This window comes from Cajanus cajan, chromosome 6 (genome assembly GCF_000230855.2).
Source record: "Cajanus cajan strain Asha chromosome 6, NIPB_CcT2T_4, whole genome shotgun sequence".
Lineage (NCBI taxonomy): Eukaryota > Viridiplantae > Streptophyta > Magnoliopsida > Fabales > Fabaceae > Cajanus > Cajanus cajan.
The window spans coordinates 24,769,890-24,790,586 of record NC_138522.1 but is presented as its reverse complement, the minus strand read 5'-3'; the positions used below and the strand labels follow the sequence as shown (position 1 = coordinate 24,790,586).

The window sequence follows — 20,697 nt, the reverse complement described above, 5'->3', positions numbered from 1 at the left end:
TAGTTAAAATTACTTTATTACCCCTCACTTGTATGATAACATGTTTATCTATATGACTTTAAATAACTGTTGTATGTTTAAATTCCGCAATTGTTTGAAATACAAACTGCACACAAACCTTTGCACACAACAGTTCCCTCTATACCCGGGGGCATGAGTGATTAACCATAGGGAGTGGATGTTAGTACGGCCGGTTGTCGAATGGGTCTATAGGTGCCCGTAGACCGTTGTCGGAAAACATCACTCAAGGTGATAACCATGAACTTGAGTCCGACGGTGCGTTGGAGCTTTCCATCGACCTACGATGAAAGGAATTGGGTCCCTATAATGGGGGCACCTTGGGGGCCTTGGACTGGTGAGAACAGTTAGAACCACCTTGAATATGCACCATTTCTGCAGGATACCCCTACCTCGTGATTCGCTCGTGACTGTTCGTGGATGAGTGAATTGTTTGTGTAAATGCTTATGTGCAATTGTTTGTGCATTAATAAATAACCTCGTGATAAGGTCTAAAGAATAATCTCCATGCATGAAAATACCATGACATGAGAGGAAAGACCATGTGTGGAAATATAATAAAAGTGAGGAGCATGTACATCATTACCAATAAGACATCATGCATCCTCATAGACCATGCATTTTAGGTTCACCAATACCTCTTGACATGAGTAAAAGAGACCCATAATTATCGAGATTCTCCGTTGAGGAGAGATCATAAGTCAAGGAGGGTGGTAACACTCTGTTTTAAAAAGGCAGCGCCTTAAAAATGGAGGGTTATCAAACCCATGTCAAGAGCGTATTCATGAATAAACTAATTAGATTAAAAAATTCATTTTAGAAAGTGGCTGGTCATCTCTCTGTCCTCACACGCGCAAAGAAGATCAAGAAAATGGAAGCATTGGAGGAGCAAAACAAAAAGCTCACAACCGAGCTTTCACAACTTAAAGACCAAATGGCGCAAATGATGGAACTCATGCGTCATCACAATATCCATGGATCTCATCACAGTGATCATGGGTCCCATCATGAGGGAGAGGAGGAAGAGCATGAAAAAGATCCTCCACACGCTGTACCCCTTGGGGCTGGAATTATGATTAAAGAGCCCGAAGTATCAAAGGAACAATTCCACGCCCTCGAGGATCGGCTAAGGGCTATGGAGGGGCATGATTTTGACATCAAGGATGCCGCCGACATGTGTTTAGTGAGGGACATCCAATTCCCTCCTAAATTTAAAGTGCCGGATTTCCCAAAGTACGTGGGATCGACTTGCCCCAAAAGTCATCTCACCATGTACTGTCGCAAGATGGCTGCATATGCCACAAATGAAAAGCTCTTGATCCACTGCTTCCAAGAGAGCTTAGCTGATACCGCGCTCAACTGGTATATGCAGCTAGATGGAAATCTAGTACACACATGGAGGCAGTTGGCCGACGCCTTCCTCAAGCGCTACAAATACAACATCGACCTAACACCCGATAGGTCAGATCTTCAAGCCTTGAGTAAAAAGAATGATGAATCCTTCAAGGCGTACGCCCAACGTTGGAGAGAGTTGGCGGCCCAGATAGAGCCCCCGCTGTCGGATAAGGAGACGGTGTCCTTATTCATCAACTCGTTGACTGGTCCCTATTACGATAAAATGATAGGGAACACAACGACACTCTTCTCGGACATCATCACTATTGGGGAAAGAGTGGAACAAGGACTCAAAAGTGGGAAGCTGGCTAAGCCTACCCAACCATATGAAGCTAAGAAGGCCTTCGGGAAGAAGAAAGAGGGAGGAGTCAACGCTGTAACCATTTCTCCATCTTCTTCCACTTCGAAGTCAGGCAAATCGCAATACAACTCTGTGAAGAAGTTTGACAAACTTCCGACCACTTATAGCGATCTCCTGCCGAAGCTAGTAGAAGCCCAACTTCTAGCCTATATTCCACCAAGAAAGATCGACCCACCTTACCCCGATTGGTACAAGCCTCAAGACAAATGTCTATACCATTCGGGAGCACCAGGGCATTCAACAGAGAACTGTCTAGCTCTCAAACACAAGGTCCAAGGCCTTATTGATGCTGGGTGGGTCACTTTCGATTCGACAGCGCCCGACGTGAGCAAGAACCCTCTGCCGAAGCAGGAGTAGAGAGAAGGGCAAGCCACAATAGGGCCTCTCCTTAATTTTCTTAATTTTCTTTTAGGGACTCATGATCAGTACCCGAGATCATGAGGACCTTTCATGTAAATAAGGGTTTTGTACATCATACATATATCAATAAAGAGGCATTTTTCACACATTATTCTCTCATTTTGTTCTATTCTCTCTCTCTCATTAATATTAATAAACTCTAAACCTAAACAGAACCAATAAATAATTATGTCTGTGATTGCTCGCTCTGACCGGAATCCGAAAGCCGAGGATGAATGGGTTGAGTTGGACAGTGAGGAGGAGACCATCTCTCCGGATCTGCAAAGGCTGCTAGATCAAGAAGCTCGTCTACTCCAACCGTATCAAGAAGAATTGGAGACCGTGAATTTGGGGCAGGGTCAAGAATTGAAAGAGGTCAACATTGGGACCCATATCAGTGATGGAATAAGAACACAGTTGATCCAATTATTAAGGGAATACAAGGACGTATTTGCATGGTCGTACCGTGATATGCCCGGATTGGACTCTAACATCGTCGAGCATAAGTTGCCATTAAAAGAAGGGTTTCGACCCGTTAAGCAAAAGCTTCGACGAATCAAACCCGAATGGTCTTTAAAGATCAAGGAGGAGGTAGAAAAGCAATTAGATGCGGGATTCTTGGTCGTATCCCAATATCCTGAATGGCTGGCTAACATTGTGCCAGTCATCAAAAAGAATGGGAAGGTTAGAGTGTGTGTTGATTATAGGGATTTGAATCGTGCCAGTCCAAAGGACGATTTTCCCTTGCCACACATCGATACACTTGTGGATCACACTGCCACAAACACACTCTATTCCTTTATGGATGGATACTCGGGGTATAATCAAATCAAGATGAATGAAGAAGACCGCGAGAAAACTTCTTTCATTACACCCTGGGGAACTTTCTGCTACAGGGTAATGCCTTTTGGACTGAAAAATGCGGGTGCCACCTACCAACGAGCGATGGTGACGTTATTCCACGACATGATCCACAAAGAAATTGAAGTATACGTGGATGACATGATCGCAAAGTCAAAAGACGAAATGAACCACATCCAGTATTTGAGAAAATTATTCAATCGGCTTCGCAAGTATCAGCTTAAGCTAAATCCGGCTAAGTGTACTTTCGGAGTTCGGTCGGGTAAGCTTCTTGGGTTCATTGTCAGCAAAAAAGGCATAGAGGTGGACCCCGATAAAATAAAGGCAATAATGGAAATGCCTCCTCCTAAAACTGAGAAAGAAATAAGAGGATTCCTTGGCAGGGTGAACTATGTTGCAAGGTTCATTGCACAGTTGACTGACACGTGCAAGCCAATATTCAAGCTGTTGCGCAAAAAATCATTCCGAATCTTGGGATGAGAATTGTCAACAAGCTTTCGATAAGATCAAACAGTGCTTGGCCAATCCACCAGTGTTGGTGCCACCTGTCGAGGGAAGACCATTAATCCTCTATCTAACGGTACTTGATGAGTCCATGGGAGCTGTGCTAGGACAACAAGATGAAACAAAGAAGAAAGAACAAGCCATCTACTACCTGAGCAAAAAGTTCCTTGATTATGAAACCCGCTACACGCCACTAGAAAAGACGTGCTGTGCGTTAGCATGGGCAACACAACGGCTCAGGCAGTATATGATTAGGCATACTACTTGGTTGGTTTCCAAAATGGACCCAATTAAGTACGTGTTCGACAAACCGATAATCACTGGGAAGATTGCCCGATGGCAAGTGCAATTATCAGAATTTGACATCATACATGTCACACAAAAGGCCATCAAGGGTAGTACCCTAGCTGATTACCTAGCACACGGGCCGACCAATGACTATCAATCCCTTCAGGAAGATTTCCCCGATGAGGATATAATGCATTTACAACATGAAGATCCTAAGGATGATACGTGGATCATGTACTTTGATGGAGCCTCCAACATGCTTGGACAGGGGATTGGAACAGTATTAATCTCCCCACAAGGAAAGCATATCCCCTTAACGGCAAGACTCAACTTCGACTGTACAAATAACATGGCCGAATACGAGGCTTGCGCATTAGGAATCCAAGCAGCAATCAACAATGGTATCCTAAAGCTCAAAGTATTTGGAGATTCGGCTTTAGTCATCCACCAACTGCGAGGTGAATGGGAAGTCCGAAATACCAAGCTGATACCATATGTTGAGCATATCAAAGACCTGATACAATTCTTTCAAAATGTCGTTTTTGAATATATCCCAAGGGAGGAAAATCAGTTCGCTGACGCCCTTGCCACACTATCATCGATGTTCGCCTTGGATAAGGAGCATGAAATGCCCATCATCAATATCCGGCGGCACGATAAGCAAGCGTTCTGCCTACTGATAGATGAAGCTGTTGACGCTCATCCATGGTTCCATGACATCAAACAATATCTGTCAAAAGGGGAATATCCTGATATGGCTAGCGATAATGATAAAAAGCATATCCGAAGAAGGGCCATGGGATTTCTGTTGATTGGAGAAACCCTCTACAAAAAGAATTATGACTCGGTCTTGTTGAGATGTATAGACCAAGTCGAAGCTCAAAATGTAATCAAAGAAATACATGAGGGGGTTTTCGGTACCCATATTCCCGGGCCTGCAATGGCTAAGAAAATCCTCAGAGCAGGATATTATTGGTCAACCATTGAAAGGGATTGTTACCAATACGTCCGGAAATGCCACAAGTGTCAAGCATACGCTGACAACATTCATGTCCCACCAACGCCACTCAATGTGTTGGCTTCACCATGGCCATTCGCAATGTGGGGCATGGATGTTATTGGACCCATCGAGCCAAAGGCATCCAATGGACATAGGTTCATCCTTGTAGCCATTGACTATTTCACCAAATGGGTAGAAGCGGCATCGTATGCTCATGTGACCCGAAAGGTGGTAACATCCTTCATCAGAAAGAATATCATATGCAGATACGGTATTCCCGACAAAATCATCACTGATAATGGATCCAATTTGAACAATAAGATGGTGGAAGAACTGTGCAAAGAGTTCAAAATTCAGCACCACAACTCTTCCCCATATCGACCAAAGATGAATGGGGCAGTCGAGGCAGCCAATAAGAATATCAAGAAGATAGTACAAAAGATGGTTGTCTCATTCAAAGACTGGCATGAGATGCTACCCTTCGCTCTCCATGGTTATAGGACTTCAGTACGTACATCCACAGGAGCTACTCCATTCTCCGTTGTTTATGGAACGGAGGCAGTTCTGCCGGTTGAAGTCGAGATACCTTCTCTGAGAGTAATCATGGAAGCAAAACTTTCTGAGGCAGAATGGGTTCAAAGTCGATACGACCAATTGAACCTTATCGAAGAAAAACGACTGAACGCCATATGCCATGGTCAAGCCTACCAAAGGAAGATCAAAAAGGCTTTTGACAAGAAAGTCCATCCTCGAATCTACCATGAGGGAGAGCTGGTGATGAAGAAATTGCTACCAGCTCAAAAGGACAAAATCGGAAAGTGGGCCCCAAATTATGAAGGACCATACGTGGTGAAGCGAGCCTTCTCTGGAGGAGCATTGATTCTCACAGACATGGATGGAGAAGAACTTCGATACCCAGTCAACGCTGACGTGGTAAAGAAGTATTATGCTTGAAGACGTTGCTTGCATCAGCCCGCTAGGATGAAAACCCAAAAAGGGCATCCTAGGCAAAAGTTAGGGCAAAACGAAAAGCCCGCCAATACAAGGGTACTAGGCAAAACAAAGGCAAAATTATCCCCGCTAGGACATGTCCTAGGCAAAAATTAGGGGCAAAAGAATAAGATGCAAAAAGTAAAGCAAGCAACGATCACTTGAATCGAAAACCGAAAAGGCGTTTCAAGTGATAATCTTCTAGAAGCAAGCGTCTTGCAGCATCTACACTCCTGGCTCAGGCATCTCACCCGAAGCAACTAGGGAACGGGAAGGGCAGCAATCACAGATGTAATTGTTTAAGCCAAAAAATGTACAGCCTACCCTGGCCAGCCATTCTTCAGAAAATCCCTTTGTAAATCTTTCTGTACAAACATTTGAATATCAATAAAATATCCATTTGTTTCTTTTCTCTCTTGACCTTGTGATTATGCCTTTAAATTGATGTTTCTAAAAATTGTACGAAACTCTTAATAATCGGTCAATAAAAGAAAACTGGAGGGGTTCCTATAAAATCTTTAAACTCCTGCATTCAAAGGCTCATGAAAATATTCCCTCGCGTCAATGACAGAAGTTCCTCTAAATAGAAGAAGAGGATAGGGAGAGCCATTCATCTTTCTAAAAAAAAAAAATATATATAATAAACAAATAATAAAGCTTGCATTTCGTGCATCACACACATTAGTTGCACATTCAAAGACCTTATCATGAAGCAATTGCATAAAATAGAAAAATAGAAAATTGCTTGTGTATGACAGCAGTCAGCAAAAGCCAAATCTGAAAAAAAAGCAAAATACAGAAAAAGCCGAAAATGAAAAAGGCAAGGATATAGAAAATCCAACAAAAAGATTGCACAGAATAACTGAGCCTGGAGAGGCTTGCCGAAATAATACTCCCGCAGAATAACCGAGCCTGGAGAGGCTTGCCGAAACAATACTCATCAGTTTGTACAGAATAACTGAGCCTGGAGAGGCTTGCCGAAACAATACTCCTCAGTAAACAGAATAATTGAGCCTGGAGAGGCTCGCAGAAATAATACTCCCCAGAGGGAACCTCAACTCATGCTCTTGGATTCAAAATCCCCAGCAAGAGTTATCAAGCAAGATCGTCAAGATCTCCAATGGAAGTATGATCATTCAAGCAGTATATCCAAGTCAAAAAGACTTAAACTTCCTCAGTGAAGATAGCTCTCCAACTCAGGCGTTGAATGAAGCTAAGCCTGCGGAGGCTTCCTAAATAATACTCTGGGATACATAAGATCCCCCATTCCCCAGTCGCCTACTCAGAGGCATCCCTACAAAAGGAGAAAAATCAAAAATATCAATAAGTATTCCCCAAGCGGAATCTGGCACTCAGCCGAACACTGAACTAATCCCCAGTCGCCTACTCAAGAGGCATCCCTACAAAAGGAGAAAAAATAAAAAATCTCAATAAATATTCCCCAAGCGGAATGCGGCATCCAGCCAAGCATCAAACATCAAGATTATTTGCCTAACAGAAGAGGCCAGTCAAGAAATGAATGACAAAATCCCCAGTGGATAAACAGCCTACACAGAGGCTACAAAATCAGAAAATTGAAAAGAGTCACCCGAATAAGGACAACCGGGATACTCCACCAACGTCAAAGGACGTCAGCCAAACAAAAGGCATCGCTCAACTCAAAGAGAGAGCATCTGTGTCCACACCCCAAGGATTCAGAAATTCCCCATGGGTACCAACAATGCAATGCAAGTTGGGGCACAGGAACCTATGAATGACTGCACATCCCCTAGACGGATCCCTGCGTTATCCAGCCCTCAGCGGCACAAAATCAGAAAAACTGTCAAAGCAGCATAGTGGACTGTGGAGACAAAAATTACCTCAAATCCCTGGAGAGGGTAAACTCGCATTGCCGAAGTGATCAGAAGACACGGACGCAGTCCCTGGAGAGGGTAAACTCGCATTGCCGAAGTGATCAGAAGACACGGACGCAGTCCCTGGAGAGGGCAAACTCAGCTGCCGATGTTAAGACGCAGTCCCTGGAGAGGGCAAACTCAGCTGCCGATGTTAAGACGCAGTCCCTGGAGAGGGTAAACTCGGCTGCCGATGTTAAGACGCAGTCCCTGGAGAGGGCAAACTCAGCTGCCGATGTTAAGACGCAGTCCCTGGAGAGGGTAAACTCGGCTGCCGATGTTAAGACGCAGTCCCTGGAGAGGGTAAACTCAGCTGCCAATGTTAAGACGCAGTCCCTGGAGAGGGCAAACTCAGCTGCCGATGTTAAGACGCAGTCCCTAGAGAGGGTAAACTCAGCTGCCGATGTTAAGACGCAGTCCCTGGAGAGGGCAAACTCAGCTGCCGATGTTAAGACGCAGTTCCTGGAGAGGGTAAACTCACCTGCCGATGTTAAGACGCAGACCCTGGAGAGGGCAAACTCAACTGCCAAATGTTAAGCGGCAGAGCCTGGAGAGGCGGTACTCAATCATCAGGGTGATGTTAACACACTGGTGTCTAGCTTCCGGCTCGGGCGTCGAGTGAGGCTAGGTCTGGAGAGACGGTACTCAACCATCAGCGTCATCAGAGGTGCGTTGATGTCCAACTTCCGGCTCGGGCGTCGAGTGAAGTTGACCCTGGAGAGGGTAAACTCAGCTACCGAGGATGTCAGAAGCGCCGAGGTATGCACCCACCTGGAGAGGCTACTCAACAATTTTCCACCGGAAGACATTACAAGTCAGAAGGTCGGCACATCACCCGGACAATTGGGTCAACTCCTTTACTTGTCAGCCGGTACACCAAAAGGTCGTCCGACTAAGTAAAGGGGGGGGCAGCTGTAGACCCCTAAAATTGTCCGGGTCGGAAATAAAACTCGAAGACCCTCAAAGATCGAAGGAAAGTCAGCCAGAAGGACTCCTAGAAGACCATAGGATGGCTATCTGTAGGTTTAGAAGTCTTAGAGTAGTTTAAAATAAGGAAGTGGAGGGAATAAAGCCCAATACGGCCGTACTAAACTTAATACGGCCGTATTGAAGCTTCAACACGGCCGCAGTGAACTCAATACGGCGTATTGAAGTTTCTGAAACTTCAATACGGCCGTACTGAAATCAATACGGCCGTATTGAAGCTTCAATACAGCCGCAGTGAACTCAATACGGGCGCATTGAAATTTCTGAATTTCAATACGGCCGTATTGAACTTCAATACGACCGTATTGAAGTTCAAAAATTTCAATACGGCCGTATTGATTCTGTAGCCCGTATTGCGCCTGTTCCCTATAAATATGACGTCAATTGGACGTCATTAGACACTTTGGAACATAGTTTCAACCCTCTCCTTGAGTATTCTGGGGTTTTTGAGCAGTGTTCTGCCCTAGAAATCACTCGGAGAGTTGATCCGACGAAGTTCTTGAGCCCCGAGCCATTTTGCTTGAGGATCGAACCTAGTCGAAGGGAAATCCTCCGGATTTCCGTAGTCAAAATTTTATAGGAGGGAGCGAGCGGGCTTGTAGAGCGAGGGAACGCCAAAAAGCTTCCCAGTTTTACGAAATATATAAAAGCACGCTTCAAAGGTTTCTTCTTAAATCCTTCCTTTTACTGCTTTCTGTGTGTATATTTAACTGTCATCATGTAGATAGTTAATTTATAATTGCTTAGAATAAATAGGGGTAATTTAGTAATTTTACGCTGTTATTTTAGAAATAATCTGTCATAGGGAACCCGAAAGGGGCGCTGTGGGGTGCTAACACCTTCCCCACGCGTAACCGACTCCCTTACCCAACTCTGGTTGTAATGGCCAAAGTTGATTTATAAAATCAATTGCCTTATCCCTTTTTCCAATGTTTTGAGTAAAACATTGGTGGCGACTCCACGAACCCTACTTTTTGTGAAAACCGCTAATCCATGGAGGGTCCCGCTTGGGATTAACATGGATTGGTGAGACATTTAATAAATAAATTGGATAAGATCGACAAGGTCTCAGTTTGAGAACAAGTCGTTCTAATAATCCAATACATTTTCAAAACTAAAATAAAAGCGAGCTCGACCGTCTTCGCGACCGCCGAAAGCCCGTTTCGGGCTGGTGGCGACACCCAACATCTATAAGTCCTTGCACACGGAATTGTAGGTATTGCATCGTTCCACGGAGTGCCCCGGAGAGTTAGAGTGATAGTCACACCTTTCCTCGAGTTTGTACCACGACGGGTAAGGAGGGTCCATCTTCTTCGTTGGAGGAAGTCAGACTAACATCGAAGCCTCTAAGAGTTGAGGTAGTAGCTCTGTGTATGTGGTGGGGATTTTGTCTACTACCTTGTCATCTCTAGGCTTTGCCTGTGGTGTGGCTTGACTTTTTAGAGTAAAGATGACGGCGTGAACCCCTTTTTCCCTCTTCTTTTCATAGATTTTCCTGGGGTCATAACTTGTCGGAGCCTTCCCTATCTTCTCACTTTTTAAGCCTTGCTCAACCCTTTCACCTATGGTGACTATGTCAGAAAAAAGGGACGACGTTTTCCCTATCATCTTGTCATAATAGGGTCCACTCCTTGATGAAGAGATAAGCCTCTTCAATTCTCACCACACTCTTCTAGTGAAGGGATAAGAGAATTGGATGAATATGAAAGAGGTTTAGGGACTTTTAGAAGAGAGAAATCTGAACAATATTTCAGAAATGAAATCTCAATACATCCAAAAGTGTTTTACAATGAAGGAGAAACGAAAATATAGGAGTAGAAAGCTTGGAGAGCAAGCTAGCCTTAACCATGGTTCACTAGGAACCATGGTAAGGTCTAGCTAACCATCCATGGTCTAGAGGCTTGGAGAGCAAGCTACTCACTTAGCTTGCTTGGTAAGCAAGCTTAGGAGAAGCTTGTGCTTCAAGCTTCTAAGCTTGAGAAGAGCCAAGCAATCCGGCCAATGTGAACACAACTACGGTGGGCGGCTTTTTGGACTTAATTTACTCCAACCGGTTTTGAAATTGTTAATTTGGTTTAGTTAGGTTCATCCAATGTGAATGGAACCTAGCTAAATCAAATCTATGAAAAATTAATTAGGAGTAAAATGAGTCCAATATGAAAATTTTAGCCTAGGACCACCTCTTGGCTAAAGTGCTAGTAACACTCTCTAGCTTGCTAGTGACACTCTTTAGCTTGCTAATGCCACTCCCAATCCTACTACTAGAAAATTAAGAAAAGAGTGTATTTCTAGGTTAGGTTAAATGGAGTCAAAGTGTCCAAGTAACCTACCCTAGAAACAATATACAATAGCTTATAAAAGGAAATAAAGTGCCTCACAAATACAAAGGCAAAAATACACCTATACAAGTATCTACTATATACAAGGTACAAGAAATGAAACTATACAATGTATGTACAATAGAGACTATGAGACTAAAAAGAGGAATCATACTCAATACTCATATTGAGCATAGGTCTAAGAAGCACCTCCTCTCTAGAAGCCTTCTCTAGCCTCCTAACCATGGACCTAGTTAAAGGCCCAATGGTCTTCAAGTGTGAGCCTCCTTGGATCAACCTTCACCCTTCTTGGTCTTACCTCTTCCAAAGGGATCCTTGGGGATTAGATTTCCATCACTGACCCTCTTAAAACGTCCCCAGTTGAGTTGCCATCTGTCGCAACCCGAAAATTTCTGATCTCGCGACCTATGGTTTATACATCCTTTTGAAAATCTCATCAATTAAGGAATGCCCAAACGTCAGACTAATCCTTAATTAATGGTTTTTGAAAATAGGTTCATGGAGTTGTCACCAATGTTTTACTCAAAACATTGAAAAAATAAAAGGTTTTTAAAGGTCCAATAATGGCCTTGATAACCAAAATTGGGTTCGGGAGTCGGTTACGTGTAGGGAAGGTATTAAGAACCCCTACAACGCCCTTAATTGGTATCCTATGATGAAGTTAGTATTATAAACAATAATAATATAAATATTTAATCCCCTTTTATTGATGACTATTTACATGCTTGAAATTTAAATTATACAATTAACCTTAAAATTTCTACATGATTGCTTTTATTATAATAATGTTTATAAAAGATAAGAAATAAAGGGGAGAGAAGAAGATTGACTGAAATACCTCTTGAACGAGCTCTATTGAATCTTCAAATATGGAGATTTTTAGGTGCTTTGTGGCAACCTTTCACACTACAATAAGCCTCACAAAACTCAAGAAATACAATAGGAGAGAAAGAGAGAGAAATTTCGAGCTCTAAGGAGTCTTGGACGAAATTTTGGGGCCACTGGGAACTGTGCCCAAGCTGTCTATTCATATGCATAAGAAGGGTGCCAGAATGGCCCGTTCCAAATTTGGAACTGCCTATTCTAGATTTGAACGTTGTGTTAAATTCTTACCCTGGAACAGCCTGTTTTGAAACCAGAACGACCCGTTCTGGGATTGAGATTAACACAAATGCATTGCTAGAAAGACCCGTTCTAACTAGGTTTCTTAGGCTATCTAGTGGTTTGGAACGGCCCATTTTGGTTTAGGAACGACCCGTTCCAGCCTAAGATTTTTAGATCTTTTGCCTGGTTTGGAACGGCTCGTTCTGGTTTTGGAACGACCCGTTCCAGACTAGGTTTTTAGGCCTTTTTTGTGGCTTGGAACGGCTCGTTTCGATTTTGGAATAGCCCGTTCCGGGCCACTAAAACCAATTTATTTGGGCTTTAGGCCTTCTGATGTCCTATCTTGTTGTTTGCATGCTTCGAGAGTTCCTTTCCTTCATAACAGAGGTCTATTTCCTTGTTTGTATGCCCCTGGACGAAATTAGGTGTCTACAACATGTTCCAAAAGTTTGTTGAATTCCAAGTGGATTTGTCTCCTATACATGCATGGTTAGCCACTCCTACATGCTTATCATTACATGATTATCCCTTGTCCTTTGTATGACAACCATGTAGTGTTTTTGTGCTGAAAAATCTGTCAAGAATGTGTGTGTGCTTGCTGAAAAATCTGCACCAAATTAGTACATAGTACAAGACACATTCCACGTTACAAAAGTTGTTTTTTTGCATGCCACTTGTCCTTTTTGTCTCCTACTTTTTTGTACTACTTTTAATTCTCCCACAAGTGTAAAAACCAAGCAACTTAACAAGATTAAAATTAAAAAAAAAAAAAAAAAACTAGCCAAGGGGCTGCCAAAAGCTGGCATGAAAATACAAGAGAAAAAGAAAAGAAAAATTCAAGGGAATTTGTTGATAGACTTGTGGACAATTACCATTTTTACCCTTGCACACTTAGAGTGGACTTGGACCATTTTTGTACCCATTTTGAGACCAAAAAATGTGGCTGGACATTAAGGAAGAGACCTCACATTAATTTTTAAGGACAAGGAACATCAAACATTTAATTCTATTCTAGAACCCTTCTAAGATTTCCCTTTGAGTGCTTGCCTTCATAAATGTGCCTTAATTTTTTGCTTGTCTTTCTTGGAACTCCTTGTGTTTTGTCTCATCAATATTCCTCTTGAGTTTAGCCTTCATAATTGAGCATTTTTAGTTTTCATTTCTTTGGCCTTCTTTCTTTCTCTTGGTGATTTGTTTCACTTGGTGTAGATGAAGCCTACTTCCACATTTCCAAGCAATTTTGGGGAAGATTGAGTTGGAGGATTTGGTCGTGAATTTCAAAGAACTTTGGGAAGAATTTCTTACAAACATAGAGTGCCAAACACATTGGAAGGAAGCTAACCAAGTTTGTTCATTGTGAAGGGAGCACCAAATTGGAGTTTGAAGAATTTTTCTGGCTTATTTCTTTACTCTTGTTTTTGCGCCTATTTGTGTTTGTTTTTAGTGGACCACTTGTATCTTGGTCCTTATTCATTCAATTGGGTTGTAATTTGCCTCTTAAATTAATTAGTTTTAGGAGTAGTTTCGTTTAGTACTTGTGGAAGTGTCTTGAAAACCCCAAGGTCACTTCAAGCTTCCGTCCAAGGACTTTTGACTAGTATATGCTTTATTGTTTTCCTTTAATTCTCTTAGTTGTTAGTATAATTCCTTAGGTTGTTGTATGTTCGTTTAGAGGCTTCCAAATTTTCCTACTAAGGGTCCGAACACATACTCACTCTTATTGTGCTAAAAATGTTTTTGTGAGAAAAGTGAAAATAGGCTTAGTGATTTCTACTTGAAAAGGCTTGGTTTTTAAGAGACTCTTTGTAGTTCACCTCCCTTGATAGCTCACTTTGTGAACTTAGGCCTCCTATCACTACTCTTGCACTCAAAATCTTTTGTGAAAACCTTTTATCACTCATTCTTTGTGAAAATATTTTCAAGAACCACTTTGTGAAAACCTTTCTTGATCAAAGATGAGTGATCATTCAAGTGTACGTGGTCAAAATACCCATAGTAGTAGACATAGTCTTAGGGATGAATAGAGAACTTAGGGAATACATAAAAAGAAAAGAAGAAGAAAATGAAAAAGAAAGGAATAATATAAGAGAAAAGAGAGAGAAAATGAGAAAAATAATAAGGAAATAAAAGATATGCTAGCAAAACTAGTCATGGGGGGAAGTTGGGGGATCCAACCCAAGGGTTCCCCCAACTAGGCCTCAAAGAAGCAATGGGGTGAGAACCCCTAGAAGTGAAAATGAGGGTAGTCAACACCCTACAAACCCCCTAAGTGATAACCATTGTAGTAGTCATCACAATGATGATCACTATCAAAGGCCACCAAGAACACAAAGACCAAGGGAGTCTTCCAATAAGGAACCTAATATTACTCTTCCCTTATTTCATGGCAAAGACAATGTTGAAACATATTTAGATTGGGAAATGAAAGTTGAACAACTTTTTTCTTGCCATGGAATAAGTGAAGAGAAAAAAGTTTCTTTGGCAACCCTTAGCTTCCAAGGGCATGCTATGTATTGGTGGATCCTTGGAAAAAGAAAGAAGATTGCATCATGAGCCCCCAATACAATATTGGAATGAACTACGTAGTGCCTTAAGAAGGAGTGTAGACCCCTAAAATTGTCCGGGTCGGAAATAAAGCTTGAAGACTCTTGAGGACTGAAGGAAAGTCAGCCAGAAGGACTCATGGAAGGCCCTAGGAGGATTCTCTATAGGTCTAGAGGTCTTGTAATAGCTAAAAATAAGGAAGTGGAGGGAATGAAGCCCAATACGGCCTCCCAAAAGTTCAGTACGGCCGTATTGAACATTTTGAACTACAATACGGCCGCACTGAACTCAATACGGCCGTATTGAGGTTTCTTAAACTTCAATACGGCCGCACTGAACTCAATACGGCTGTATTGAGGTTTCTTGAACTTCAATACGGTCCGGGTCGGAAATAAAGCTTGAAGACTCTTGAGGACTGAAGGAAAGTCAGCCAGAAGGACTCATGGAAGGCCCTAGGAGGATTCTCTGTAGGTCTAGAGGTCTTGTAATAGCTCAAAATAAGGAAGTGGAGGGAATGAAGCCCAATACGGCCTCCCAAAAGTTCAGTACGGCCGTATCGAACATTTTGAACTACAATACGGCCGCACTGAACTCAATACGGCCGTATTGAGGTTTCTTAAACTTCAATACGGCCGCACTGAACTCAATACGGCTGTATTGAGGTTTCTTGAACTTCAATACGGCCGTACTGAATTCAATATGGCCGTATTGTAGTTCAAAACTTCAATACGGGCCGTATTGACTCCAGGGCCCGTATTGCGCCTGTTCCCTATAAATAAGACGTCATTTGGACGTCATTCTACACTTTTACACTTAGTTTTAACCCTCTTCTTGAGTATTCTGGGTTTTTTTGAGCAGTGCTCTGCCTAGAAATCACTCGGAGAGTTGATCCGACAAAGTTCTCGAGTTCTGAGCTTTTTGCTTGAGTCTCGAACTGAGTCGAAGGGAAATCCTCCGGATTTCCATAGTTAAAATTTTCTAGGAGGGAGCGAGCGGGCTTGTAGAGCGAGGGAACGCCAAAAAGCTTCCCAGTTTTACTTGAATATAAAAGCACGCTTCAAAGGTTTCTTCTTAAGTCCTTCCTTTTACTGCTTTCTGTGTGTATATTTAACTGTCATCATGTAGATAGTTAAGTTATAATTGTTTAGAATAAATAGGGGTAATTTAGTAATTTCGCACTATTATTTTTAGAAATAATCTGTCATAGGGAACCCGAAAGGGGCGTTATGGGGTGCTAACACCTTCCCCACGCGTAACCGACTCCCTTACCCGACTCTGGTTGTCATGGCCGAAGTCGATTTTTGAATCGATTGCCTTAAACTTCTTTTTCCAATGTTTTGAGTAAAACATTGGTGGCGACTCCATGAACCCTTCCTTTTTATGAAAACCGCTAATCCATGGAGGGTCCCGCTTGGGATTAACATGGATTGGTGAGCCTTTTAATAAAATTGCTCGTTTGACAAGGTCTCAGTTTGAGAATAAGTCATTCTAGCAATCCATATTTTTAAACAAATAAAAGAGTCCAACCATCCTTCGCGAATGCCGAAAGCCCGTTTCGGGCCGGTGGCGACAGATGGCGACTCCACTGGGGAAGCCTCGAGAGTCAGTCCCATTTAGTGATGGATTATTCCTAAAATAATAGTTTAAAATTACTTCATTACCCCTCACTTGTATGATAACATGTTTATCTATTTGGCTTTAATAACTGTTGTTTGTTTAATTTTCCGCAATTGTTTGAAATATAAATTGCACACAAACCTTTGCACACAACAGTTCCCTCTATACCCGGGGGCATGAGTGGTAAGCCATAGGGAGTGGATGTTAGTACGGCCGGTTGTCGAATGGGTCTATAGGTGCCCGTAGACCGTTGTCGGAAAGCATCACTCAAGGTGATAACCATGAACTCGAGTCCGACAGTGCGTTGGAGCTTTCCATCGGCTTACGACGAGAGGAATTGGGTCCCTATAATGGGGGCACCTTGGGGGCCTCAGACCGGTGAGAACAGTTAGAACCACCTTGAATATGCACTTTTCTGCAGGATACCCCTACCTCGTGATTCGCTCGTGACTGTTCGTGGATGAGTGAATTGTTTGTGCATTGTTTATGTGACATTGTTTGAGCATACATTGCATTCTTGAAACATACAACATTTCCTTTTAAAAAAAAAAAAAGAATAAATAGGAATAAGAATCTTCCTTTACATGGTGTTAACATCTACCTTCATCACATTCATATAGGTAGATTCCCTTTTCACCCAAAAAAATATACAAAAAACAAAATACCCAAAAAAAGAAAAAAGGGGTTATTTATCCAAACCAAGCAATATCATGCATCATCTTAGGGACATCCTAAAAACATGATAATGCTTAGTTGAATAAACACAATGCATGCATATTCAACGTCATCATCTCATATCATGCATTCTTATCAAAGATCATGGAGGGATCTAGATTTGCATTTCATACATCCCTCCTAGTAATTCATTAATAAACATTAATAAAAAGAAAGGATTAAGCGATGCGTATGTTCAAAGAATGGATCGCACGCCGTTCGTTATTAAATGCAAGCCAACAACCGCGTCAAGCGAACACACGTCAATTCCGTTGTTGGTAATCAAGACAAACAAAGGGGAAGGTCCGACACCGTTAAGGATCACTACTCCAAGGCCTTTTCCCTACGAATCAAATAAGGCTGTGCCATGGATATACGACATCCATTTTTCTCCCGACAGCGATATCTCTAACATCGCTGGACTTGGGGGCATGACTAGGAGTGGCAGGATCTACACTCCCGAAGATCTTCATGATAAAGCTCCCAAGAATAAAGGGAAAGAAAAAGAAGAAAAAACCGAGGAAAATAAAGAATCCGAGGAGGAGACAGACGAGCTGTTAAAGTTTATCCGATAGAGCGAGTACTCCATCGTGGATCAACTTCATAGGACACCAGCAAAGATCACTCTGTTGTCGTTGATCCTAAGCTCCGAACCGCATCGACAAGCTCTGTTGAAAGTCTTGAACGAGGCATATGTGTCGCACACTATCTCCCAAGACAAATTTGAGGGGATTGTTAGTCACATCACGGCTAGTGATCACCTCTCTTTCACTAATGAAGAAATCCCCGCTGAGGGATCAAACCACAACAAGCCCTTGCACATCTCTGTAAAGTGCAAGGAATACCACATCCCTAAAGTCTTGGTGGATAATGGATCTTCCTTGAATGTGATGCCAAAAAGAATGTTCGATCAAATGGCAATCAAGGGAGTCCAAATGCGCCCGAGCAACATGATCGTTCGAGCTTTCGACGTTTCTAAAAGAGAAGTGGTGGGAGAGATCAATCTTCCAATCCAAATTGGACCCACTATCTTTAATGTCGAATTCCAAGAGATGGACATTACTCCCGCATACAGCTGTCTCCTTGGCCGACCTTGGATCCATGATGCAAAAGCTGTTCCTTCTACGCTCCACCAGAAAGTCAAATTCATTGTGGGTGACAAGCTGGTGACTGTACAAGCTGAAGACGACATACTCATCAGCAAACCATCCACCATACCTTACGTGGATACAGCGGAGGAAGCTTTAGAAACCGCCTTCCAAGCATTGGAAATCGCCAATGTTGAAACGTTTCCCCGAGAAATGAAGAAGGTAGCCTCCATGCTCACCAAGAACGGATACTTGCCAAGACAAAGACTTGGCAAGGATTCCCAAGGAATTCCCGAGCTACCTATTATCAAGGACAATCCGGGGAAACAAGGGTTAGGATACAACCCTAATAAAGATCAAAGGACGAAGAGGAACCAAGATCCTTCTCGACGTTCTTTAAGCCAGATCTTTAGGAAGGCCGGTTCACAAGCGTCAAGGCCGGTCATCGTCATCAAGTGCTCTTCTTCTTCCGATAGGGATGTATAGACCCGATGACTATTAGAGATTACTCCTCGGGGACAGCCCGACCCCCGAGCCTCGATAGGGCACATGTTTCCATTATGATTATAATAAAATCATTCTTTATTCTTTCTCATTGCTTCTTTTCTTGCTTATAATAAAATTCTAGACCACATTATTTTAACCCTGTTTGAATAAGCATGAATGAGGTTAAAATTGTCTTAATAACAATAAACCCGCATCATTTTTATGTGGAAGTGTGCGCGACAACTTAGAGCACCTTCCCTTGGCCTCGACAAGTGCCATCATGGATAAAAATAAATCCTTTAAAATAAAAGAAGCTCGGCAGGAAACCCAAAAAGGGGGCTGCGCAAAAATAAGAGCAAAAGACCCGCTAGGAATCCCACGAAAGGGTGACCTAGGCAAAAGTTAGGGTTGCAAAAATGAACAAAAACAAAAGTCCGCCAAAACGCCACAAGAGGGTGTTTTAGGCAAAAATAAGGACAATCAAAAAAACAAAAGAAATCCATGATGGTACCACGAGCCGAATTCAAGAAAGGTTCAAGGGAAGCTATCTAAGTTGTCAAAATCACAACGTCAATAAACAAAGATTTTCTTAACTTCATAAGTGTTTAATCAAACAAGCCTAAACACAATAAGCCTACCTTGGCCAGCCATTCTTACAAAAACCATTTTTCAAAATAAAAATAAAACCCCTCTAAAACACAAACTTCAGAACAAAAAATATCCTTCCCTTCTTTTCTCTCTTGTCCCAAACGATTTTAGGATAATCTAGTGGAAACATGGAGATATAGTGGTCAATAGGAGGGTTGACATGTCTTCTAAAGGAAGGGAAGAATCACTGGGTTGATGACGCCCATCTTGATATAACACGCATCATTTCTCGGTTACATAAATCGGCAGCGCACAGCCCGTCTAGAGGAATGACAAGATCCAAACAAAGAAACGCATCGGTTAATTCTTTTGAAAAAATAAATCAAATAGAATTAGGTGCATCATACCGCATACATGCATACAGATGATAGGTGTACTGGAAGATCACTTATTCTCTGTTTATTAAAAAAAAAAAAAAACAAAAAAAAACAAAAAAAAACAAAAAAAAACAAAAAAAAACAAAAAAAAAACAAAAAAACAAAAAAATATAAACTTCAAAAAAAACAATGCGCCCGTATCATGTTCAGTACACCCGTACTAAAATCAGGGTTATGAACAAATTTTCAACTCAATACGGGCATACCGAAATGAATACGACCGCATTGGCCATAACGTCCACACCAATACGGGCGTATTCAATTCAATACGGCCCGTATTGGTCCATTCTCATTCATCACAACATCTTCATTCCTCTGCATACTTCATCTGTGAGTGTGTTTGAGATCCCTCCAACAGAAAAAGCCGAAAAATCGAAAAAAAGGCAAAAATACAGAAAAAGCCAAAAAATCGACAAAAAAGGCAAAAATACAGAAAAAGCCAAAAATCAACAAAAAAGGCAAAATAACCCAACAAATTGTACAGAATAACTGAGCCTGGAGAGGCTTGCCGAAATAATACTCTCTCAGAATAACTGAGCCTGGAGAGGCTTGTCGAAATAATACTCCCACAGAATAACTGAGCCTGGAGAGGCTTGCCGAAATAATACTCTCTCAGAATAACTGAGCCTGGAGAGGCTCGCAGAAATAATACTCCCCAGAGAAACCTCAGCTTAAGCTCATGGAACAAATCCCCAGCGAGAGCTATCAAAGCAAGATCGTCAAAATCCCCAATGGAAGCGCGATCATCCAAGCAAAATATTCAGTCAAAGGACTTGAAACTTCCTCAGTGGAAGATAGCTCTCTGACTCAAGCGCTGAGTGAGGCTAAGCCTGCAGAGGCTTCGTAAATAATACTCTGGGATACATAAGATCCCCAAATCCCCAGTCGCCTACTCAAGAGGCACCCCTACAAAAGGAGAAAAATAAAAAAAAAATATCAATAAATATTCTCCAAGCGGAATTCGGCATCCAGCCAAACACCGAACATCAAGATGATTTGCCTAACAGAAGAGGCCAGTCAAGAATTGAACGACAGAATCCCCCAGCGGATAACAGCCTACACAGAGGCAGCAAAAATCAGAAAAT

At 42.2% G+C, this 20,697-nt stretch overlaps 1 protein-coding gene across 19 annotated transcripts in view; it reads right to left on the bottom strand.

The window, feature by feature from the left end:
- Positions 1–20,697, bottom strand: part of LOC145959009 (uncharacterized) — a 39,932-nt gene that overhangs the window by 6,266 nt on the left and 12,969 nt on the right. For 7 of the 19 annotated variants that reach the window (XR_014434616.1, XM_083076886.1, XM_083076893.1 and 4 more), the window contains one exon: positions 19,158–19,496. The exons of 7 other annotated variants lie outside the window; for them this stretch is intronic. Coding sequence is in view for 9 of the 12 variants with exons in the window: in XM_083076886.1 (XP_082933012.1) it covers positions 19,420–19,496 (77 nt within the window). In the remaining 3 variants the exon portion in view is untranslated. Of the gene's footprint in view, positions 1–6,549; positions 7,111–10,332; positions 10,368–19,157; positions 19,497–19,652; positions 20,519–20,697 lie in introns of those variants that run through there. 5 more of the 19 variants (XR_014434620.1, XM_083076884.1, XR_014434619.1 and 2 more) reach the window with 3 other exon arrangements.